General features: G+C 42.7%; 1 protein-coding gene and 1 pseudogene across 1 annotated transcript in view; one reads left to right on the top strand and one right to left on the bottom strand.

Annotated features, from left to right (window-relative positions):
* Positions 1 to 19,711, bottom strand: part of LOC111953959 (uncharacterized) — a 65,993-nt gene extending 46,282 nt beyond the window's left edge. The window contains exons 1-3 of the mRNA XM_023973447.3: positions 19,442 to 19,711; positions 18,934 to 19,026; positions 16,888 to 17,069 (exon numbers count right to left, since the gene is read on the bottom strand). Coding sequence (XP_023829215.1) covers positions 16,888 to 17,069; positions 18,934 to 18,995 — 244 coding nt within the window. The 5' untranslated portion in view covers positions 18,996 to 19,026; positions 19,442 to 19,711. The remainder of the gene's footprint in view (positions 1 to 16,887; positions 17,070 to 18,933; positions 19,027 to 19,441) is intronic.
* Positions 19,712 to 21,423: 1,712 nt separating this feature from the next.
* On the top strand, positions 21,424 to 23,025 carry LOC111953885 (low choriolytic enzyme-like; annotated as a pseudogene).

Consider the following 23,025-nt stretch of genomic DNA (forward strand, 5'->3'; position numbering starts at 1 on the left):
CCGCTGCCTGTCAGCTATTCTCTTTGTTCTTGTGGATTATAGAACATTGGTGCAGCTTTTAATGATTTTATGTGTGGTATGATTGCTAATTAGCCTATTGCTGATCTGGACAAACAATCCACCTACCACTATTGTCACTATGAATGGATAGACAGTTAGACCGTGTTGACCTGTAGTTCGCGCGCAGAAAAGCGTAGTGCATAAGGGAAGTACCAAACCTTAATAGGGTAGGCGCATGCAAGCAGATGAGGACATTTGGCTAGAATGGAAACAATTATATAGTAAAACCTACCAAGCGGTGAATGTAAACCAGGAGAAAAAAACACACCATAAAGCAGTGAATCATTGAAAATAATTTAGATATTGCCGTGATTAAACCACGGTATGTGGAAATACATGAACGACATTGCGTGCGAACAGATCGGTATCCTGTAGATCCGACTTCCCTCTGTGAAAGGGCGTCTGCGTCTCCATGAATGTGCCCTTTGAGTCGTCTCAGCGCGAGGCATGTTGAATTTACTGTATCAAGTAATAGGGGTGATGTTACTTCAAACAGCCACTGGAACGTTCAATTGATGTTATTATGGTCTTTTTTTACTACATGGTCCGACTGAGTCATGTTCATGGATTCTTGTGTTGCACCCTTAAATTTCTCTGTGGATCTACTGTGTGATGTCTGTTGGCGGCTGTGAGGAAAACCCTGGGAATTTGTTACAGGTAGAGAATTCCATCTGAATATGGAAGTTTGGATCAAAGTTCAAATTCTCAATGCTATGGTTCAGAACTTCCACATTTCCCCAAGAGGAGATCTCGTGAACCCATGCGAGAAACTGATAAGAGTGAGAAAAAAACGTGTCATTCAACGCCTAATGAAATGTCGATGACATCGTCGACAACGGCTGAGCTGGGAGGCGACGGTCAACAGGTCCCGATTGGGGTTGGGTTTGGGTGCTGCTCTGTTGATGCACATCTAATACTGGCTCTCTGATGAAAACAAACACTAGTACGTACATTAGTGTGGAGAATTTCCCCGGCATCGCACGCAACCTATACGGGTGCTCTGCCAAGGGAGCCCCAGCAGCTGCTGAATATGAGCACAACATACTGTTCCTCAGCTGGCCAATTTAAACACGATACTCAAGGCCATGTCAACAGACCGTGCGTGGCATGGAATTCTTCCTTTGCGCTTGTAGCTACCTCCCGTTTGTAGCTAGTACAGGGGCACATCTTGATGAACTAATGTTAAAAGAAAATAGCACGCCCTCGACCCTTAGTCATTTATTTTTGAGTGAAATCGTACTAGTTGACATTTATCGAAATCAAATCAAGGATTCCGTAACAATAAGAAGACATTGTATTGTTTGATGTCATAGTCATTCATTCTGCATTGTCCCATGAGTAAGTTATTATAGCGATCTGTATTCGTAGCACCAGGTCTCACTGTAATAAGGTCAGGATCAGGGATGATTTTGACAGTAACTGCTTCAAAGTGGGCTAGTAGGCTAGAGGTTCGGGTTACCAGGCTAGATTATGGTTTCACTTTGTTATTTCAGATATGGGCACTTAAAGTATATGCCCATGACAGCTCAGGTGTGCGACTAACTTACATAGAAAACCATGGTGATGCATGTACAGTAGGCATCATTACCAGGCAATGGGGAAGAGTGTTTGTGCTCTTTGTACAGTGGCCAAATACAAAGTGCTGTACAACTGGCATAGGGGCCCAATTCATTAGCTCAGATTAGCTCAATTTCAGTTGCTATAATGATAGACATCTGGGAGGAGGCCTGTAAAACGCCAGCGCTGCGCTTTGTAACTGAGTGCTGTTTAATTGGAAATGAGACAGAAGCTATTACAGAAAACAAACACATTTCCTGTTGGGTCTTTGAGAGGTGCCAATGCCAGCCCATAAATAAGTAAATATCACTATGAAATCTTTACGTGTTTAACTGGAGCTCTTGGCTGTTAGAATGTTGAAGCTGAGAATTTATGAATGGCGTACAAATGTGGGTTTTTTTCACACACATTTTTTTTCAGCTTGTTAATTAAATTATTATTATTAGTTTATGCTCAGATAATAAATGACACTGCAGTTCTCAAAGAGACACATCTAGATGAAATAGGGTGAGTTTGACACCGTGGCACAAACAATCAATCAACGGAATGCCATGCAGACACTAAGCACCACTGACTCCATCTTGTGAAGAGAAACAGTTCATCAGAAGTCTACTGATACATTCTTCCCTACCCATCTCTCACGTACAGCTTCTTTTCTCTGTTTTATTTTACTCCGGCAGCTCAGTTTTAGACATTTAAAGCCTCAAAGCTGATCTCCCTGCAGTGCTGAGCGACGTGATGTCATTCAAAAGCCTAGTGAGGCCGAGGCTGTAAATCCGGCAGCATTAGGGCCTGGCGTGGCCCTGTTTACTGTCAAACACTTATAACATACCTTAGTTTCTTCTGTGTTACAAATTGTGCTTGGGGGCTTGAGAGCCCTGCCAAGGAGTAGTCACGCAAAGGGTTCTGCAGCGAATAACTGGAGCATTCATTAGTCGTAACTGTCCTCTACCACTTCTCATTCAGAGCAATTACTCCCTTATGTGCTTGGAGCCATCCACTGTTGTTTGTGTTAGCTTCTTTCTCCAGTTCACTTTCTTTCTCTCTTTTAATTTCTCTTCTCTCTGTTTTCTCTCCCTCTCTCTCGCTTTCTCTCCCTCTCTTCTCTCATACAACAATGAAATATTTTCTGCTTCACTCTTTCCGTTGCCATTGCTCTGTGTTATACAGTATGTCACACAGACAGGTGGTCCAGGAAATTATATAAATAACAACGTTTTCTGCATATTTTTTTTGTGCTTTCTAAGCCTGACCCCCAATGGAGTAATTAATCCTATTACCACATAGAACCAGATCAATTTACAGGACAGTAGGTATTGGCTGGTGAACCCAGTGACAGCATGGTAACCCAATGTCCAGTACAGTACAGCACTTTACTGATTGGCCGGTTTTCCATAATCGCTCCCTTCTTCCACACCAATCGTTGCCCACATTGTTAACTTGGGGTCATGCCCAGGGCCACCTTGTTACCCCGACATTACTTTTCGCTGGAACAGCCATACTGAAAAGCTTGCCCCTCGATTTATTCATTAACGGATCCTACTACTGCCAATAGTGCGCCCGTTGTGAGCGCCCATCTCAAATTGTCGAAATCCTGCGTGATAGCTAATATGTCCTGATATAGGAAACTGGCAATGGGGGGAGACCGGACTCCTGCCAACAGGTCTATGGTTGGTGATGCGTTGTAATCAATTGCTTGATTAGCAAAATCTACTGAAAGGCATGGTTAAATGCACCTTTGAAAAATAAAGGTGTTTAGCTGGAAACTGGACAGACATGCAAAACACATTTAAATATCACCATCAATACATTTATCCATCTAAAATATCAGATAAAAAATATATAAGATGAATACATATACAACAGCTTTCAATACCGAAGTGCTTAGGTTTAAGTTAAACAACTTAATGGCTTTTTTGGGGGGGATTAAAGAGCTTATGTTTGGTAAAGTATTATTGTTATGTGACTGCTTTATATAAAAGTACCATGTATGTAAAATGTGCATGCAAAACGTGTATGTAAAATGTATATGTAAAATGTATGTATATGCAGCAAAAAAGCTTTACATTTTTTTAAAAGTTATTTGTCCTCTGAAGAGGGTGGGTGGTGGAGGGGTTATTACATTTAAAAAAATACACATTTTAAATAAAGATGAAAAAAAGTACACCTTTTTAGCCCTTTTTCTCCCCAATTGGTGGTTACATTCTTGTCCCATCGCTGCAACTCCCCTACTGACTCGGGAGAGGCGAAGGTCAAGAGCCATGCGTCCTTCAAAACACAACCCTGCCAAGCTGCACTACTTCTTGACACACCGTTCACTTAACCCGGAAGCTGGCCACACCAATGTGTCGGAGGAAACACCGTCCAGCTGGTGACCAAAGTCAGCTTGCAGGTGCCTGGCCCACCACAAGGAGTCACTAGGGCGTGATGGGACAAGGAAATCCCGGCCGGCAAAGCCCTCCCCTAACCCAGACGACACTGGGGCAATTGTGCGCCACCCTATGGGACTCCCAATCACAGCTGGTTGTGATACAGCCTGGAATCGAACCAGGGTCTGCAGTGACACCTCTAGCACTAAGATGCAGTGCCTTAGACTGCCGCGTCAACTTGGGAGGCACGTTTATCACAGTCTCAATGAGTTATCAAATGAACTCTCTACACATGGGACTCCTGAGTGGCGCAGCAGTCTAAGGCACTGCATCTCAGTGCTAGAGGTGTCACTACAGACCCTGGTTTGATTCCAGGCTGTATCACAACCAGCCGTGATTGGGAGTCCCATAGGGTGGTGCACAATTGGCCCAGTGTCGTCTGGGTTAGGGTTTGGCCGGGGTAGGCTGTCATTGCAAATAAGAATTTGTTCTTAACTGACTTGCTAAGTTAAATACTAGGTACCACATCTGCAAACAATACAGTGTACTTACACAGAGGAAAACAGGTATTTGTATGTGGTTGTTACAGTCTTAAAAGACCAAAAATTATAAAATATAACCAGCCCAATAAACATTTCATTTGTCATAACAAACATTGTCTTTTTATAACAGCTGATTAACATTTGAAGACCTTGTTGAGTGCAAATTCATATTAACCCCCCCAAAACATGAATCTAAACATATGAATGAACAGCAGGAGTTGCTAACTGAGAATGAATTGCTATATAAATGGAAAACAAAGCAATAGCTGCTTCCTACATATTGCCTATCTAGCTCATTGCCAGTACATTGAGATGTATAAAGGCCTAAGTGACATGCAGGGGAGGGGAACATGATTTCGCTTGTCTGACCTTAGAGCCTAGCAGCCTGCTTGACTGTGATTACAGAGGACAGACTCCAACAATGGTGTTGGGCCAACAAAGGGCCTCTCGGTTCCATATGAAGGGCACACAAACAAACCGCCATGCTGTGTTCTCAGCTCTGTGCTGCTCTGTGGTGCTCAACAGTAACAGTTTGCTGTTTTCTGTTTGCAGTGTGAGGCCCCTCAATAAGGATTTGTGGTAATTCACTTATGGCCATTTGTGATCCTGGGGGCGTCCTGTGGGCTTTGTTCGCCAGTGGCCACTCAAGCGGAGAGGTCAGCTCAGACAAAAGGAGTGTCACGCCTTTGATTCAAACGGCCAACGAGTTAGACATTAGGATCCTAAATACATACACCAGCTTGCCATTCAGACCCTTACTGCACACATACAAGAGGTTAACATGTTAACACTATTTTATAGTATTGTATAGAGCTGAGTTACAAGGTCAAAAGCTCTTTGCAACGAATGATCAATTCAGCGGATAGAATCGCATTATCGTATTAGTTACCTCAACGGGAGGAAGACGCATTCATATTTGCATTGCAAATGGAATGATAAGCATACACGTATACTTATGTTGCTCATGCAAACATAACTTGCTCACGCAATGCATAAATAATTACCCCTGGCATTGTGTGTGCAACGACAAAAAAAAGGGCAATATTGGCATTTAGGTTTGTCAGGAGCTTTCGTAGAGAGAGATGCTCCAAGTCAGTGAAGCACACGCAGATGGGAAGAGATTCCTACACAGTGGATTCAATAGGGATACGCAGCAGGGGTGTCAGCTCTCAGAGTGTGAATGAAGTGACTGGTGGGAACTGTGTCTCGGAAGGTAGCCAAGCGGTTAAGAGCTTTGGGCCAGTAACTAAATGGTCGCTGGTTCAAATCTCAGAGCCGACTGGGTGAAAAACTATCGATGTGCCCTTGAGCTAGGCACATAACCCTAATTGCTCCTGTAAGATGGTCTGGATAAGAGTGTCTGCTAAATGACTAAAATGTATCGCTTAGTGGGGTTGATAATCACAGAGCCTTAACAACACTCCTCATCCTTCATTCAGGGGAAGAGCGAGGACCACTCATCATCACCAGAGCCATGCATTTACGGGGTCCAGCAAACCTTTTTAGAATTTTTAATATTGTTCTAATTCTAGATATTCAGATACATAGAAATGTTCAAATATTCCCCATGTGTTGGTAATAGGGAGCTAACATGGCTGCCATAGAATGTTGTAGTGTCATGAAACGTACATATCCTCACTCTCTAAATACATGGCTCGGGTCATCTTCAGGTTCCATCGCAGGGGATAATCGGGAGAGATGTAAAGATGAGCAATCAGATGTCCGTTGTTGTAGAGGAAGAAGATATTGTGGCGGACATTGGATTGGACACACTGGGTTATGTTAGCAGTAGGGAGACAATAGTAAGCCTTTCTATGAACCACACCCGTTTATAATGCGTTACGATCACATTTTTAGTACCCGCTATCACTTTATAGGTGATTATAAGACTCACTAAAAGCATATAATATAGCATTTCCGAATGTATGTACATGCTGTAACATCATTCACTATGCACTAGACAGAATGTACACATACAGGAGGTCAGAACACCATGGGAATAGAGTCCACGTTACAGTAATTCAAAAGACAACTTTTTTTGACATAGGCAGGAATGACCTTTGTCTTCTCAAGAACGTTTGGGGTGACAGGGAAGAAAAGTGGAACGGAATCAGCAGGATGAGGAACGAAGAGGGATGCGGCCACGGGCAACCTATCTAGGATTCTGTTCTGCGCCTCTCTGACACCGCAGCACAGCAGCAACGGCTCGTCACTTTGGATAATTCCTCAGACCTGTTTTGACACATGACATTCAACTGTAACGATACGTTGAAACCCCAGGATCCCTCGGGCGCAATATATCGCGTGCAAAAATAACTGTCCGTGTATCTACAGGAGACACACAAGGTACTGGATTTACAAGGGTTGCGGTCTTTACTTTGTAGTGGGATCGTGATAAATGTTCAAGTGATGACTTTATTGTCTGGTTTTATTGTTCCTTCACCGTGACACAATAGTTGGGTGGCAGTTTGGTCACAAGCACCAATTGAACGGTCAATTAGTGTGCTTTATCTGTCTGGAGATTGGTGCCTCTGTTGCCTCTTTTAGTCATTTACACAATTAGCCAACCATGTAGACGGCACGGCATAGTGAAACATTTGTTCTCTAAATGCTTTTTAGATGTGCAACTCCACACATCATTAACTTTTGGGGTGGATGTCTACAACTTGTCACAATCACTAATTGATAAAACATTACGGCACACTTCAACTGTTATCCCTTGTTCTGTGTCGTGAGTCCGTACCCTGAGTGTACAAAACATTAAGAACACCTTCCTAATATTGAGTTGCACTCCCTTTTGCCCTCAGAACAGCCTCAATTCGTTGGGAAATGGACTCTACAAGGTGTCGAAAGCATTCCACAGGGATGCTGGCCCATGTTGACTCCAATCATTCCCACAGTTGTGTCAAGCTGGCTGGATGTCCTTTGGGTGGTGGACCATTCTTGATACACACGGGCAACTGTTGAGCGTGAAAAACCCAGCAGCGTTGCAGTTCTTGACACATTTAAACCGGTGCGCCTGGCACCTATTACCATACCCCGTTCAAAGGCACTTAAATCTTTTGTCTTGCCCATTCAACCTCTGAATGGCAGACATACACAATCCATGTCTCAATTGTCTCAAGGCTTAAAAATCCTTCTTTAACCTCTCTCCTCACTTTCATCTACCCTGATTGAAGTGGATTTAGCAGGTGACATCAATAAGGGATCATAGCTTTCACCTGGATTCACCTGGTCAGTCTATATAATGGTGTTCCTAATGTTTTGTACAGTCAGTGTATATTGTATGTACAGTACAGTATCTCGATATTGTGGAGACATGTCTGATCCTGTGCCCATGGCAAATACTGACACAGTTTACAGACTTTCACTGTCTGAAATCTCCTGTTGTAAGTCTTAGCTTACATGTCAACAACATGTTGATGCATCATTGCACTCTATAGTGCTAAACTAAGGGACTTCTCTGACCAGAGGTTTCATATGTATGGGGCAACTTCCTGATCGACGACCTCAAGGTAGAAAAGTTTAGTGGGACACAAGGGCCTTTGTGGCGTGATTAAAACCGGAGGACGTCTAGGGCCCGACATATTGCTGACGTACATTGAGCATGAGGTTTAGGTTCCTGTAGCCACCCTCTTCCCCATTCTTGGCTCATTTATAGTGCTGAGGACAAAAGAGGCAGACATGTCTTACCAAAGCAGTTTCCTCAAAGTGTTGCACTGTGGCAGGAAGGTCCAGTCCTTAGTTTCATGTCAACTAGTACCTGACATTTAGTTACATCACATTGTTTCCACAGACAACCCCCTCTGGCACACAGCCAGGTCTGAATTTACTATGCGCAATGTCAACAAGTCTGCGTGCGAAGCCAACAAGCTGATCTAAAAAAGTACAAATATTGACAAAGTTCCTCAGACTACAGTACAAATGTAAGATCTTATTTTGGCCTATATTGTCACTGCAAAATAATCCTGCAGCAACAGGATTTGAACATTTAGTGGTTAGGCTATTAGCTTGCCAAAAGTAGGCTACATGAAAAGTGCAATACTGTTTTCAGTGCATTTATGTAAATCACAAAGCTCATCTGCAATTCCTGCAGTGCAATAAAATTCTCAGAAACAGAATAGTGATCAAATTAAGATCCTACATCTGTATTAGGTTGGAAAACAACATTTAGAAAGATTTTATAGGATTATCACAGATAAAGTGTAGATAATGCAGGCTGTTGAACCTCTCAACACAAAACAGAGCCACACTGACAGATGGATCTAATGAAACACATGTTCCAGAGGTTAAAATAAGCGTGAAATCCGATATAGAGGCCTTTAAAACATTTTGATTTACCATGTAACGCATAGAAATATAATTGACCTCATCCCACACATTTACAGTAACTCTGTGGTGACGAACATCCAACCTGTTGTGTAAGGAAGGAACGAGGTTGGAGACAGGTTTTTTGTGTGTGATTGTGTGTGTGTGTGTGTGTGTGTGTGTGTGTGTGTGTGTGTGTGTGTGTGTTGTGTGTGTGTGTGTGTGTGGTGTGTGTGTGTGTGTGTGTGTGTGTGTGTGGTGTGCTTGGGGATTTTGTGTGCGTGTGTGCGCGCCCGCACAAGATAGTACACTCTCTTGAAGAGCACAGGGCAGTCAGACTAAACAACTGTTATTGTGATACCAATTGATGGACCTGAACTGAACTGAACTGCTCTGGCTCTGTCTTAGAACCCCATCAGTTTTCACTGGATGAGACTAGTTCTCTTACTCATCTCTAATGGGAGCACATAACGACTGTAGGAGACCCAATCTAATTACAGGGGGAAACGCATCCTAAACATGCAGCAAAATGGCCCTTTGCAGTTCCTTCTGATTCGGTTTAGAATGACGGGAGCTCAAACAGACTTCAATCAGACTTCAAGTCCCACGTTGCACTATGGATGCTCTCTGAGGACTGGGTACATTAGATACACAAACATATCTCTATAAATCATTGTTGTGTTTTCATTGGAACTTCAGAAATCCACTAACGCTACGTGTGACTCCGTCAGACATCCCCAGCAGCACTATCAGCAGTTTATAAGAAGCAAAGATTGCTGCCAAGCTTAAATTTATCACATCTCTAGATTGGATTAGGTTTCACAACTCTGTTCGAATCTTTCAGCATGGACGCTGTATCTCAGAGAGGCCGGAAACAGAGTAATTGAGAATGAAAAGATTATCTTGCATTGATAATTGTTAGCCAGCTGAGACACTAACGCGAACATGCCCAGGCTTGTATTTGATCAACCCTCAGTGACAGATATAACCAGAGGTGGCAAAAAAACTTGACGCAGCAGGAGGTCCCATTTGTCCCCTTAGCCATCTGCCTTATGCCTCCCCTTGTCCAGAGGAGGGAGTGTCAGGGAGGAGGTGTGTGTGAGTGCCAGCCCAATGTGCCAGGCCCCGTAGGGGTGATGATGGGCGAAAGGGAAACCCGATCAGTCAGCCACGAGGAGCACGGCGCGCCGCCCGGGGCGAGAAGAGAGACGGTGAAAGACGTCGTCAAAATAAGCCTTAGTCACACCTTGGCTGGCAGTCCAAATTGTCTGTAAGGCCATCCTCCCATCGCTTGACTACCAAGCCCACAGATGGAAGTGGAAATGCTCTGCCTGGGTAGCAAGGCATGCTGACTGGGTGCTGAGGAGGAAGTGGTTATTTAGTACAGCACTGCACACAGACATGGCTAATGCTTCTTTATCTATGTCTATGTCATATTTCAGCTGCTGTTTGCCTAGCATCAACACACATACAAGAATGTCATGGTCTTTCTGAGTAAATAGCAACTAGAAAGTATCATACACTTAGGACTGTTTTCCATAGTTTGGTTGAGCAGAGCAGCTCTTATGTGGGTAAGGGGTCTCTTGTGAGATATTGTTAATCTTTTAGAGTTGAGAGTGTGGGTGGCATTCTCTCTGGACTGTAACCTTGTCTCACACTTCCCAGCTGTGAAATCACACAGCCACACAGCCCACCACACAGCCCATCACACAGCCATCACACAGCCCATCACACTGCCACACAGTCCATCACACAGCCCCACAGCCCATCACACAGCCCCACAGCCCATCACACAGCCATACAGGCCATCACACAGCCAACAAGCCCATCCAACAGCCTACACGCCATTACACAGCCCATACAGAGCCCGTCACACAGCCGATTACACAGCCACAGAGCCGTCACACAGCCCGTCACACAGCCCATCTTACACACGCCCAGAGCCCGTCACACAGCCACACTGATCTCTCTGCACTGTAAAAACAATACACATACTGTAGATGTTTTACTGTAATTCTAGGCTAGTGCACCCAGCAGGCACACACACACACACACACACACACACACACACGCACGCACGCACGCACACACATCACAACTGCTGATACCAGGCTGTTATTATACTGCTCAGTTCATACACTGTCCCCCATCCCTCTTCCCCAGTACACATGGAAATATTGGACTATAAATTGTTCATTCCTGCATTATACTTATGCTACAATGTTCATTCTATTCTACTGAGCCATTTACTTTATGTTCGTATTCTTATCTTTTATATTTTTGAATTGTTGTTGCATTGTCGAGGAGGAACCTGCAAGTAAGCATTTCATTGGACGACGTACACCATATGCATTACGTACATACGACTAATAAAACTTGAAACTAACATCTCTCTATTCTATCACACTTTTCATTATGTTCCACAGATACTATTGATCTTAACGTATTGTTATTCTATAACTACAAGACATGGCATAAGTGTCTTGCCTTGGATTAAAATCATATGACTCTAAAATACAGCCATTTCAATGATCCTCCAGTTCTTCAGTATATGCCACTTTCCATTCCTGCAGCCTTTCAGAAGCTTGCAGTGCGTTAGCAGGGATTAGATCCCCAGGACTGATAGAGGAGAAGAGAGAAAGGAGAGCAGATGGGCCTGTCCTTCATTACTGGGTCAGGACTCAACCCATCTGATCCTCATCACAGGCCCTATTGACTTCCTGATAACGGAAAATAAATAACATCTGAGAGGTAGCGTGATAGTGGATAGCACAGAGGACCAGGAACAATGGGGATTCACTGGTGAAGTTGCAGAGTTATTCGGGGGTTTCTATTGGTCCCTCCTGCTACGTTATGTTGCATTACAGTCATAAAGCAGACGCTCTTATCAAGAGCACCTTATTGCACAGTCATTATATAGTATATTGACTGTACATGTGAACCCACAACATTTGTGCAGCTAGCACTACCTAGAACATACTACTTAGCAAACATGCCGTAAAATTATTACGCTGAATGTTTTTGTCAAACCTGTTAGTTCACGTTAGAAACCCAGGGATATGCATCTATTGTTATCTTTACCGAAGCAGTGTATGTCCTACAAATTTGGGTTTACCCCTCAATTACCCTTCCTAATATACAGCGTTAAGCACATTCCTGTGTGATTGGAGACTGAAGAGATTGAGATTGAAAGGACTCAGACCTGTCGTGTGGGATAGACTGTGAGGAGCTTAGTGGAATATAGAATACATGGGGGGAATAACTGGAAGCATGAAGACAAAAGAGAACGGTTACTTAATCTGCAGTGTAAACCCAGAGCTGACTAATTACACTGAAATCCCAGGGCTGTGACCCGCCATTAAAACATGGTGGGGAATTACAGCTCACTGCTCTGACTACAGAGACCCAACGATAGGTCCTGTCACAGACACAGCAATCTGGTGTCTAAAACCCAGGCAGATTCATACGGTGCTGTAATCTGGTTTAATTAAAACATTGTAAACACTGGGAGGTTGTAGATGAGAGTAAACATATAAACACACACACACACACACGTACACACACACACACACACATGCGCACACAGACACACTCTAACACACACGCACATATATGTCTTAATTGTATTGTTTATATAATTTGTTTGTTGTGTTGCCTGTATATCGTTCTATTTAAAAGTTGTGTCTATCAATCTATTCGTGTTTTGTAACTTGTCGTGTTTTATGTTTTTTTTTGTCGGCCCCATGAAGAGTAGCTGCTGCTTCTGCAAAAGCTTATGGGGATCCGAATAAACAAATTAACAAATAAACACACACACGCTCACAGAGGGGAGGGGAGGGAGGCTAGAGCTGTGGTTCTCAAATAGTGGGTCATGGTCAGTGACTTCTGGGTTAAGGCTTAACATATTCTTTTGTCTATTTATTGGGTCACAGGCAGGTCAAATGGCTTCAGCAGCGTCAGAAAGTAAAACATTGGGAGCCACTAGGTTAGAGACCTGAGTTATATGTGTAATCAAGGCTAATACGACTTACCTAACCATACATAGGGGAAACCAAGGCAACATTTTGGGCTTTTATGATTTGTGTCGCAGAAAACACAGAGAAAGGAGCTACGTTGAGCATAGCTTGATTGCTTCCAGTTCTGCAAAGGTTTAGTGCTGGCTTCAATGTAACCTAAAGCTTTTGCATTATGTCGAGGCACACAAGTTATTGACTACTCACAAACCCATGGGGGAGACAGGATTGGATACTGTTCAACTTCCTTCAGTGAGGATATACAATTGGAATCTACAAGGATTCTATTGTATGCCGACTCAGTCAAACCATATTTTATCTGGATCTAATGTAGTCAACTGTACTGCCTCCAACCATGCAGCTACCTTAGAGGCATAATCCTTGGAGAGGGCCTGAGAGCTGAACATGATAGATGGATCAAGTCGACACACATTCAAAGTTCAAATACCAGACATCCATGCTCATCACAGTCCTCAAGAGCACTGGAAATAATCTGCATTGATTTAAATGAGTACTGCACTACACAGTGGTTAGCTATCATGACCTCTTAACATATAAATTGAACAGTAACCAATAGGTTGTTGTATATTAAACAATATACCTGTATACAGTATATACTGTAAGTATCACGTATATATTCTACACTCACATAATGCCAATAGGTCTTATAGGCCTGATACAAACAAAACCTCAATATTTTATAACATTTTCCAATTACTGTGGGTTATCCAGTTCCCTTAGACCCTTAGGGTAAATTTGCACGCAACTGTACACACTACACTCTTTACTACTGTATACTCTGTTCTGCTCCACCCAATGGTACGAGACAGGGGCGGACTGGGACCAGAAATAAGCCCTGGCATTTCTAACATACCGGCCCATTTTCTTCTTTGAGGCCCCCACACCAGCCCATTTTCTTCCTCAAGGCCTCATTATTAGCCAGGACATGACCATTTTGCATTAAAAAAAACAAATAAGACAAGCCAACTATGTTAAAAATGGACCAGCCCATCTGGCAATTGCCCAAAATGCCAAATGGCTAGTTCGCCCCTGGTATGAAAATAACCGCTATCAGCCACTGTCTCCTGATCCAGCCAAAACCAGACACCAGGGCCCGTATCCATAAAGCGTCCGAGAGTAGGAGTGCTGATCTAGGGCCTTTCAGATAACAATTGTTAAGATTATATGGACAGATGGGGTCCTGATCCTAGATCAGCACTCCTAGTCTGAGACGCTTTGTGGATACGGGCAAAGATATGTCGTTATTGTTTCTGTCTTTTCCAGTCATCCTCCCATCTGTACGCCTCCCATCCTCATCTCCCTCCTGATCCTGCCTCTGAGACCTCTAGTCCCCCTAGTGGTGGGAAGGAAGACGGCACCCTTCTATTCTGACCGGGGCCAATAATAAACCACTAGATATAATAGGATAGCGCAGACACAAGGCGTCACTTTTATGTGTGGTTCTATTCCTGCTGTCTTTACGAGGAAGTCATGTAACAAATGAGAGCTGACTAGATTCAATTCAGAGAATGATCGAGATCTGAGGAGGACAAATGCTTAATGCCAAACTATAATTGATCTCATTAAATAGACCTAAGCATCAAAGCATCTAATCTGCTCAACATGACTACTGTCCTCTGTAGCTCGGTAGGTAGTGCATGGCGCTTGCAATGCCAGGATAGTGGGTTCGATTCCTGGGACTACCCATATGTAAAATGTATGCATGCATGACTGTACGTGACTTTGGATAAAAGCGTCTGCTAAATGGAATGTATTACATATTACAGATAAGAACAGGCTAAATTAGAATAACTATTCCTTTGTATGATTATTTCTTCACTATGCCCACCACTGAAGTTAGGATACATTTCCAAGCTACTGTACGTTGCTTTGATGATATCTAGTCCCTCTGTGATCAAATCCATTAAATCCACCATGTCTTCATCTCACACTGGCACTTTTAACAGCCTTAGCACCTGTGATCTGCGTGATGGATAAACTGCCCTCTAGGTCAGGTTAATGGGGTTAAAGGGTCCCTGAAAGGGTCCCCGAAAGGTGCCACCATGCAAAGAGTTGAGAGGTCAGGGAAGTGCATCAGGGTATGTGAGCTTTGACCCTGCTTCAGTGTCATAGAGAAAAGGACAGCAGAGTACATCAGTCCTGCTCCTGCCTTCCTCCAAGCTAATTGGTCATTCCAGCCAAATCGTTCTCTACTTGACTACAGTATACCTGTTCACCCCAATCCATTCTAAAGCCCAACAGGCACTGATGTGATTGTGATTGCTGTTGCATCCTCAAAGGAATTGCCTTGAATGAGGCAATTTATGTTCATTGCCCCTGTGCCCCACTCACACTTCAGCAGGTAGAATCCCTGTTCATAATAAAGGCAAAAAAGCATTGGGGTTGAGCATGTGTTTTGTTTTAGATCTCTCTCTCTGTCTCTCTTTCTCTCTCTCTTTCTCATGTTTCATTTGAGCTTTCTCTCTCTCGTGTTTTGTTTGAGCTCACTCTCTCTCTCTCGCTCTCTCTCTCTCTCTCTCTCTCTCTCTCTCTCTCTCTCTCTCGCTTTCTCTCTCTCTCTCTCGTGTTTCATTTGAGCTCTCTCAATCTCTCTCACTTTCTCTTTCTGTCTCTCACGTGTTTCGCTTGGGCTCTCTCTCTCATTCAGCTGTTTCCTGAGAGATTTGTTTTGACCTCAGTGCCATGGAGGCCACGGGCCCACAAAATGTTTTTAGGTCTTTTTCTGAAGTGCCCCATAAATATTTGAACGCTCTGTGGATGAGGAGTAACCAGGGAGTAGAGAGAGCGAAAAGAGCCAGACACTCAAAACACACTGATGATAGATGTTGCTGGAACGCACCCGCCTGTTTTCGCTATTGTTTGAATACGCAAGAGACTTGAGGGGAAAGTAACGACTTAAAAGAGAGAAAGAACATTATCAGGTCATCTGGCAGAGAGGAAAACATCTTTCCCCACTTTAAAGTATTACAGATTGTTGGTTGATACTCTACTGGAGGGACACTCTGTAACTCAGTGTAACTTAGTGCAGAGTATAAAAATCAAGTCCAGAGCATAAAAATCAGGGTTGGCATCAATTCGAATTGAAGGCAGTCAATTAAGGAAGTAATTTGAATAGAAAGCAAAAAAATATCAAACAACCTTTGAAATCAATCGGTTCTACTTCAGTTTGTTGGGAAGTCATTGAAAATAGATGTCAGTTTTCAATGATTGAATTGAAATGTCAGTTTACTTCTTGAATTGACTGCCCTCAATTTAAATTGACCCCAACCCTGATAAAAATAGCCAAGACCTGGACGGAAGACAGCTCATGAGATAGACAGAAAAGAGGAGGCAAAACAAGAAAAAGGGAGGAAAGTTATGATAAGCCCGAAAGTATTTGTACAACGTTACAGTATAAGATAGTGGAGAGTAATGTTGATTGTTGAAGAAGTAGTGGAGAGAAGCTAAAATAATTCATATATACTTAATAATAATATAATATAATTAATAATATATGTCATTGATTACCCCTCGTCAATCCAACCAACATTTAAAATATTGCAAATGAACATCACATAACCTGTTCAAATGCACTTGTGTGCTAAATGACAATTTACTTAAAATTTTTCTCACGACCAGAATGTTCTTAAAACTATGCCTGAGGATATGTTGAATAACCATGTGTCTCACACAGTTTGTGTAACAACTGTGAGACCCTGAACAGGATATTTAAATTGTAGGTCCAGACAACCACACAAGCTCCCAGGCTGCTATTGAAAAGACTGAGGATATATTCTCAGCTTGTCACACTGTGCCCAGGAGCTGAGATCTCTGACTTCATGTCTGTCCCTAAAAAGAGAGGAGTTCTCCTGAATGTACTGCTGAATGTATCTCCACTCATACACACAGACTGAGATCTATATTTTGCAGTCGACTACATACACTTACAGCTGTGTCTTGTTTTGTAGTGTACTGTAGTTTCTGTGGTGAGTCTCTACTCCCTATAAGGCATTGGGGGAGGACGAAGTGTCTTCTTACCTGTGAAGAAGCTCTTGACCCGGAGGTAGCTGACACTGAGACGCAGCACAGACAGTTTATCCAGCTTGGAGATGATGTCTGGGGAAAAGGGCAGCATGCTGGCCAGCCGGTCCAGCTCCGCGTTCAGGCGGTCCCGGTGCCTCTTTGACGGGTTGGACTTCTCACTCACCGTGGCCGGTTTCCTGGTGAAAACACAACAGGAATATTTTAGTGTCTTTTATTGTGACGGGTTGTTAGCGGTTTGATTCTAAAATATCTGGCAGGCTCAACTGTTACCGGAGAGATGTACTATGCTTTTGGGTACAGTACAGCCAAGAGTTATGGTTGTAGCAACAGAATATAAACAGGGAATCATTTTGTAAATCATTAAAAGATACTCATATATTCTTTGAAGAGTTTTATTAGAGTCACCTTTATGACTCAGTCAAACACATTGAACACACATCAGCAATTGAACACACATCAGCAATTGCACACACATCAGCAACTGTCTCTTATACACATCTAGATGTGTATAAGAGACAGCACACACACACACACACAGGGGGTAACAGCATTGCCAGTGTCAGATAATCAATAATAACTCTAAGGGCTTGAACACACGTTTGCCTGCCAGGAGTGCTAGCGAACCGAATGCAAACCGATTTGACATATAGAATCGTGCGAAAATGACGTCAGTCAGACGTCAACAGCACGCTGAACGATCGGTAGACGAATGGGAGATCCACATTCAGTGCGATGTGTGCGGCCCTTAAGAGAACCTCTACAGACACAGATGGGTTTATAGCCTCAAGCACCACCCATGCCTGTCCAGTGACTCAAATCACCACCCCAAACCATCTCGGTGGTGCCCGTCTCAGATCGCCACTGCGTGGGTGCAACAGGTTCCCTTACTACTACCGCTGACCCCTGGCTGAAAACTCTATCTCCTCCCTGCATCGGTCCTGGTCAACGGGAAGAGAAGGTAGAGGTACTGTCAACTGAACTCCCTCTTGGTTCAAAAGAGACTTGGTTCAATGTACAACTGCAACAAGCTGCAACAGGATTGTGACTTTGAGAATGTTGTTGTGGAAACTCACAAAGCTATTACAGCTGGTTGCCTTACAATTGTACGTTGAATCAACAGTGCTGCATCCTTAGGAGTCTGATTTCTGTCAGCTAGTTACCCCCTGACTCTCTTGCAAGCAAACCCAGTGCTTCAATTAAACCAGTCACGCCACTGTTGTTTACTAGTCCAAATGGGAGGTTATTTCACATTTGTGTCAACCGTCATACTGTTAAAGCAATGTAGATCATTGATTGAGATTCATTTAAAATTGAATTACATGTATGCATATAGTGTTCTCAAATTTGACATAAATTGTAGCTCACTGAAACCTGTTGTTGCTGTTTAACATTTGAACTGTTAAGTGCTACAGTAGCTGACGGCTAGCTTGGTTAGCCTATACGGTCTTTTTCTATGGCTAACATTTGAAACCCTCAGGTTTCCTACAAGTCATTTTAACTATGCATCACCTTTGAAAAAGTCTGGAACCACAAGCAACCACAATAATCTGCAAACGACTCCTGCCTGCTGTCACTAAAAAACAGCAAATGGCACTGATATTACGAATTGTATGCCCATAAGAATAAGAACCTGAATATCAAAAGTAACCTTTACATAAAATGAATTAATCCAAATTGATTATATCTATTACTTATAATTCAACCCAAAGCCATGTGAATATTCGATATGTAATAGCATAAATATGACATCAGCAAATCTATAACATTTTAAATTCCTCCAAACTTTTGCAAATCTTACAAATTTTGTTTTAAAAAACGTCCGGTGTTTGGTTGGTAGTATAACAGTAGCTAATGTATCTGCATGCTACTTAAATACGAAAATATCACAAAAATAATAAACTACATTTTACTATTCGGCTGCCATGTAGGCTATCACAACAGCAAAAAAAGTAGGAGAAAAAAACCACATAAAATCCATAAAACAACTTTCAACATGCGTCAAATATTAGAATATTATGGAGAAAACTTGTGATTCTTAACTGTTTTTGAACGGGCTTCCTTCTTTTCCTGCCCGCATACATGCAGTCTCCCGGTGGTATCATCGTCTTGCGCTCCGTTAAGGTAACAGGTGCGCTACAGAGAAGATGGAGAAAACTTTTCAGCGTCCCACATATGACATAGGCTACAAAAAGTTGAATGAACAGCCGAATGAACTCCATAAAGTACATTATGTTAAAGCAGAACATATAAGTCTAGTGATGCTATCAAGATCGAGTAATCAGAAAGAAAGGTCATAAGAATAAAGAGAAAAAATGCATAACTATGTCCTCAACAGTTATAAAGACCGTCAATATTTCGTTTACACTGGTGAAACGTAAGTATGATGAAAGGCGCAAATTTATAGACAAATCAAATCTATGCTGCCAACTCTCACTAAAATTATTCGCATCAAATACATAAATTATGTAGCATAATAAAACGTTGAATGTCATTTAAAAAAAGGCTACTTGGAACAAAAAAAGAAAAAACATAAAATTAAAACACTTACCAAGAAGGTCTGTCAATATTACTTAATTCCAGTATAATGTTAGATAGGTCATTCAAATTGAATGGGTATATTATAGACGGGACTTCTTACGTGAACAATAATAATTCCTCGAGAAAATACAGCAAACGTCTACCAGAGCTCTGAACTGATGTTTTCAAAGCTCGAGGCAGATGTGGTTGATGCTTTATACCGAATTGAGTCGCCTTCACTTCCTCGCGTTTCAGGTGGCGGATTCCTCTGAATGACATGTCGAGCTCTTCGCACGCAACTGCCTCACAAACAGACTGCGCGCGCACACACATTTACACACACACACACACACACACACACACACAGAGAGAGAGAGACATTATGAGCAGCACAAGGGGAGGGATCTCACGCGAAGCACCACACTACAAATCTCTATGTAGCAGGGAGATTTTTACTGTCGAGCGCTGTCCGAAATGGAAAGGATATTTGGAGCAAGCATTTAGGAAAAATATATTGCCACTGAAATATCCTTGGACACTTACCTGGAATCGTTTTGGATTCGCAAAACCACCAACAGTCAACTATTGCTGGATATACTATCTCCTCAACTTGGTTTGAATGGTGCGTTTGGCATTTATTCTAGGTTGTTTCATTCGAAGGATACGCCAGGAGTTTTAATGTTGTACAGTAATGTCTTATTTTGTTTACTAGCCCATAAATAAGTGCGTGCTGTGTTGTATTATGATGGTTTTAAAATGATCAAATAGCTTGAACCGGGGCTAGGCTATAGGCCCTATACAAAGACGCAGCGAACGTAGAACACATCCAACCAGTCGAGTTCAGTTAGCATTAGGTCGCTGCCAGATGCTAAGAGATTTTATATAGTCTATACGTACATTTTGATTAAATGTATTGCCCCTTTGTGTACACAGGTTAATCTTTATGTAAGGCTATATACTGTACAAAGAGACAGGTTGGAGGGAGCAGTGAGAGACTAATTCAATTGATGTGATTGTCATATTGTATCTGTATAGGTTTTTTGAATCTGTAAAAAGTAAAAAAGTATATTATTATGTAATTGCTATTTTATATTCACTGATGAGAACTTGACGTTCACCTCATTTGTCATTAATTTACTGTTATGTAACTGACTGAAAACGGAGGCCTTTGATGTGATTAAAATATCTGAAACCAATTTTAATTAGCTCCCATGTTTCTTGTTCTTGACTTATTTTTATCAACACACAAATGTTGTAAATGTTATGCAAAGGGTGTAAATAATACTTTACTCTCTCTCTATGTCTCTCTCTCTCTCTGTCTCTCTAGCTCACAACACACATGCCATTAATGAATGAAGCAACTGCAAAGTAGATGAACACAAACATCTGTAAAGCAGATTTCAGAATAAAGCTTTATCCTCAAAAGGTTATCACACTGACTTATAAAACATGGAATCTGACTTCCCAGAAAAAGGAAAAATCCTATGTAGAAAATTAACTTAGGCTGGCTTGCATGTGGAATAAAAAAAGAGAAAGGAAACACACAGAGTGGATGAATGAATGAAGGACTCATCTTGTGAGGGTTCTACCACCATGTGTCTGTGTGATTTAAGTTAAGAGAGAGAGAGAGAAAGTGAACTCAAAGAGGAAGCTTGTAGGATACTGTACAAACCATTTAAACAATACCAGCTCACCTACTCTCCAGACAATGGCTTGCTTGACTGTAGTTCACATGCCTGCATATTATATCACCCTGTGGGGTGAGAGTGGGAACCATCTTCATGAAATAAAGATCTGCAACAGTAAGGACTTGGAGTGCAATGCTTGTCTTCTGTGACTTAAATCATGATAGACATTGGCTTCAGGGTGGTTTCCAGATGTTGACAGGGCCGGCTCCAGGCATACATTATTATTTTTTGAACAATTAAAAAAAAAAATGTTTTTACTCAGTCGAGGTCTCAACTTACTGTTCAGAATTAAAATAGTAGAATACACAAGGTGCAAGTTCCCGAAATGTGGTTATGTCAGCCATGTCCGCTAACAATTTTTAGATTGGTAAATTAGTCTAGCCAGTTATCTAAACTTGTAGTAATCATGGCTAAATACACGCAGGACACATGCCCAGGGGCCCTGAACTCTAGGAGGCCCCTATCGATTTTGGTAGTCACTATCAACCAAATAATCAAATCAAATTTATTTTATATAGCCCTTCGTACATCAGCTAATATCTCGAAGTGCTGTACAGAAACCCAGCCTAAAACCCCAAACAGCAAGCAATGCAGGTGTAGAAGCACGGTGGCTAAGAAAAACTCCCTAGAAAGGCCAAAACCTAGGAAGAAACCTAGAGAGGAACCAGGCTATGAGGGGTGGCCAGTCCTCTTCTGGGTGTGCCGGGTGGAGATTATAACAGAACATGGCCAAGATGTTCAAATGTTCATAAATGACCAGCATGGTCAAATAATAATAATCACAGAAGTTATCGAGGGTGTAGCAAGTCAGCACCTCAGGAGTAAATATCATTAACATTGCATTAGTCATGGCAAAATGTGTAGAATGGCAGGAAATTTGTTATAAAATTGCTAAATGTTCCCTCCGCCTCATGGCAAAATGTGTAGAACTGCAGAAAAATTGCTTTAATCTGCAACATTTTCTCTACACCCCATGGCAAAATGTGTAGAATTGCAGGAAATGAACTTTAAAACCAAAATGTCTCACCGCCATCATGAGGGGGGCACTAAAATGGGGGGGGGGGGGGATCTAGCTTAGGGCATGTAGACCTTGCTGTCGCTGGACAGTTTTCTACTGTAGATTGCACTATATAAGGTGCAGTGTCTGGACCTCTAAACAAACTACACTTCACTCCCAAAAAGGTTGTTTGCTGATAAGTCTGCCTTAAAGTACACTCTTGGCCCTCTGGCCCTGCTTGTGGTGGCTGCCTGGGCCGAGGAAGAGGAGCTCTCTGCCGCCGATGCTGCTGGAGAAGGCCAACAAGGACGTTGTCAGTACCCACAGCGAGCACATGGTGGTGGATGACATCGCCTACGACAACGACGCTGACCCCTGCACATCTCGTGGCTGCATGTGGCCCAAGTCCAGCGACAGCAAGGTCTACATGCCCTACACCATCACCAACGGGTACTCCTCCCGAGAGAGGTCCATCATCAAGCGTGGTCTGCAGTCTTTCGCCGGCTTCTCCTGCATCAACTTCGTCAAGCGCAACAACCACAGAGACTTCCTGTCCATCCCTCAAAGGGTGCCAATCCTACGTTGATTGTCACGCCAACGCCCAGACGTGTCTCTGGCACGTTCCGGGCTGTCTACCATGGCACCACCAAGGACGAGCTGCTTGCACGCCCTGGGCTTCAACCACGAGCAGACCCACAACGACGTGACAACCACATTCCCGTCCTCCTGGAAAATGTCCAGTCTGGCATGGTGCACAACTTCAGGAAGATTGCCACTCTGAACCAGGGAACCGGCTACGACTACATTTCCATCATGTAGTAGCACAAGTACGCCTTCTCCAAGAACACGCCAACCATGGCGCCCATCCCCAACCAGAATGGGGAGATCGGCAAGGTATACCAGATGAGCCAGAGAGACAACAGGCTATAG

Source organism: Salvelinus sp. IW2-2015, linkage group LG27 (assembly GCF_002910315.2).
Source record: "Salvelinus sp. IW2-2015 linkage group LG27, ASM291031v2, whole genome shotgun sequence".
Lineage (NCBI taxonomy): Eukaryota > Metazoa > Chordata > Actinopteri > Salmoniformes > Salmonidae > Salvelinus > Salvelinus sp. IW2-2015.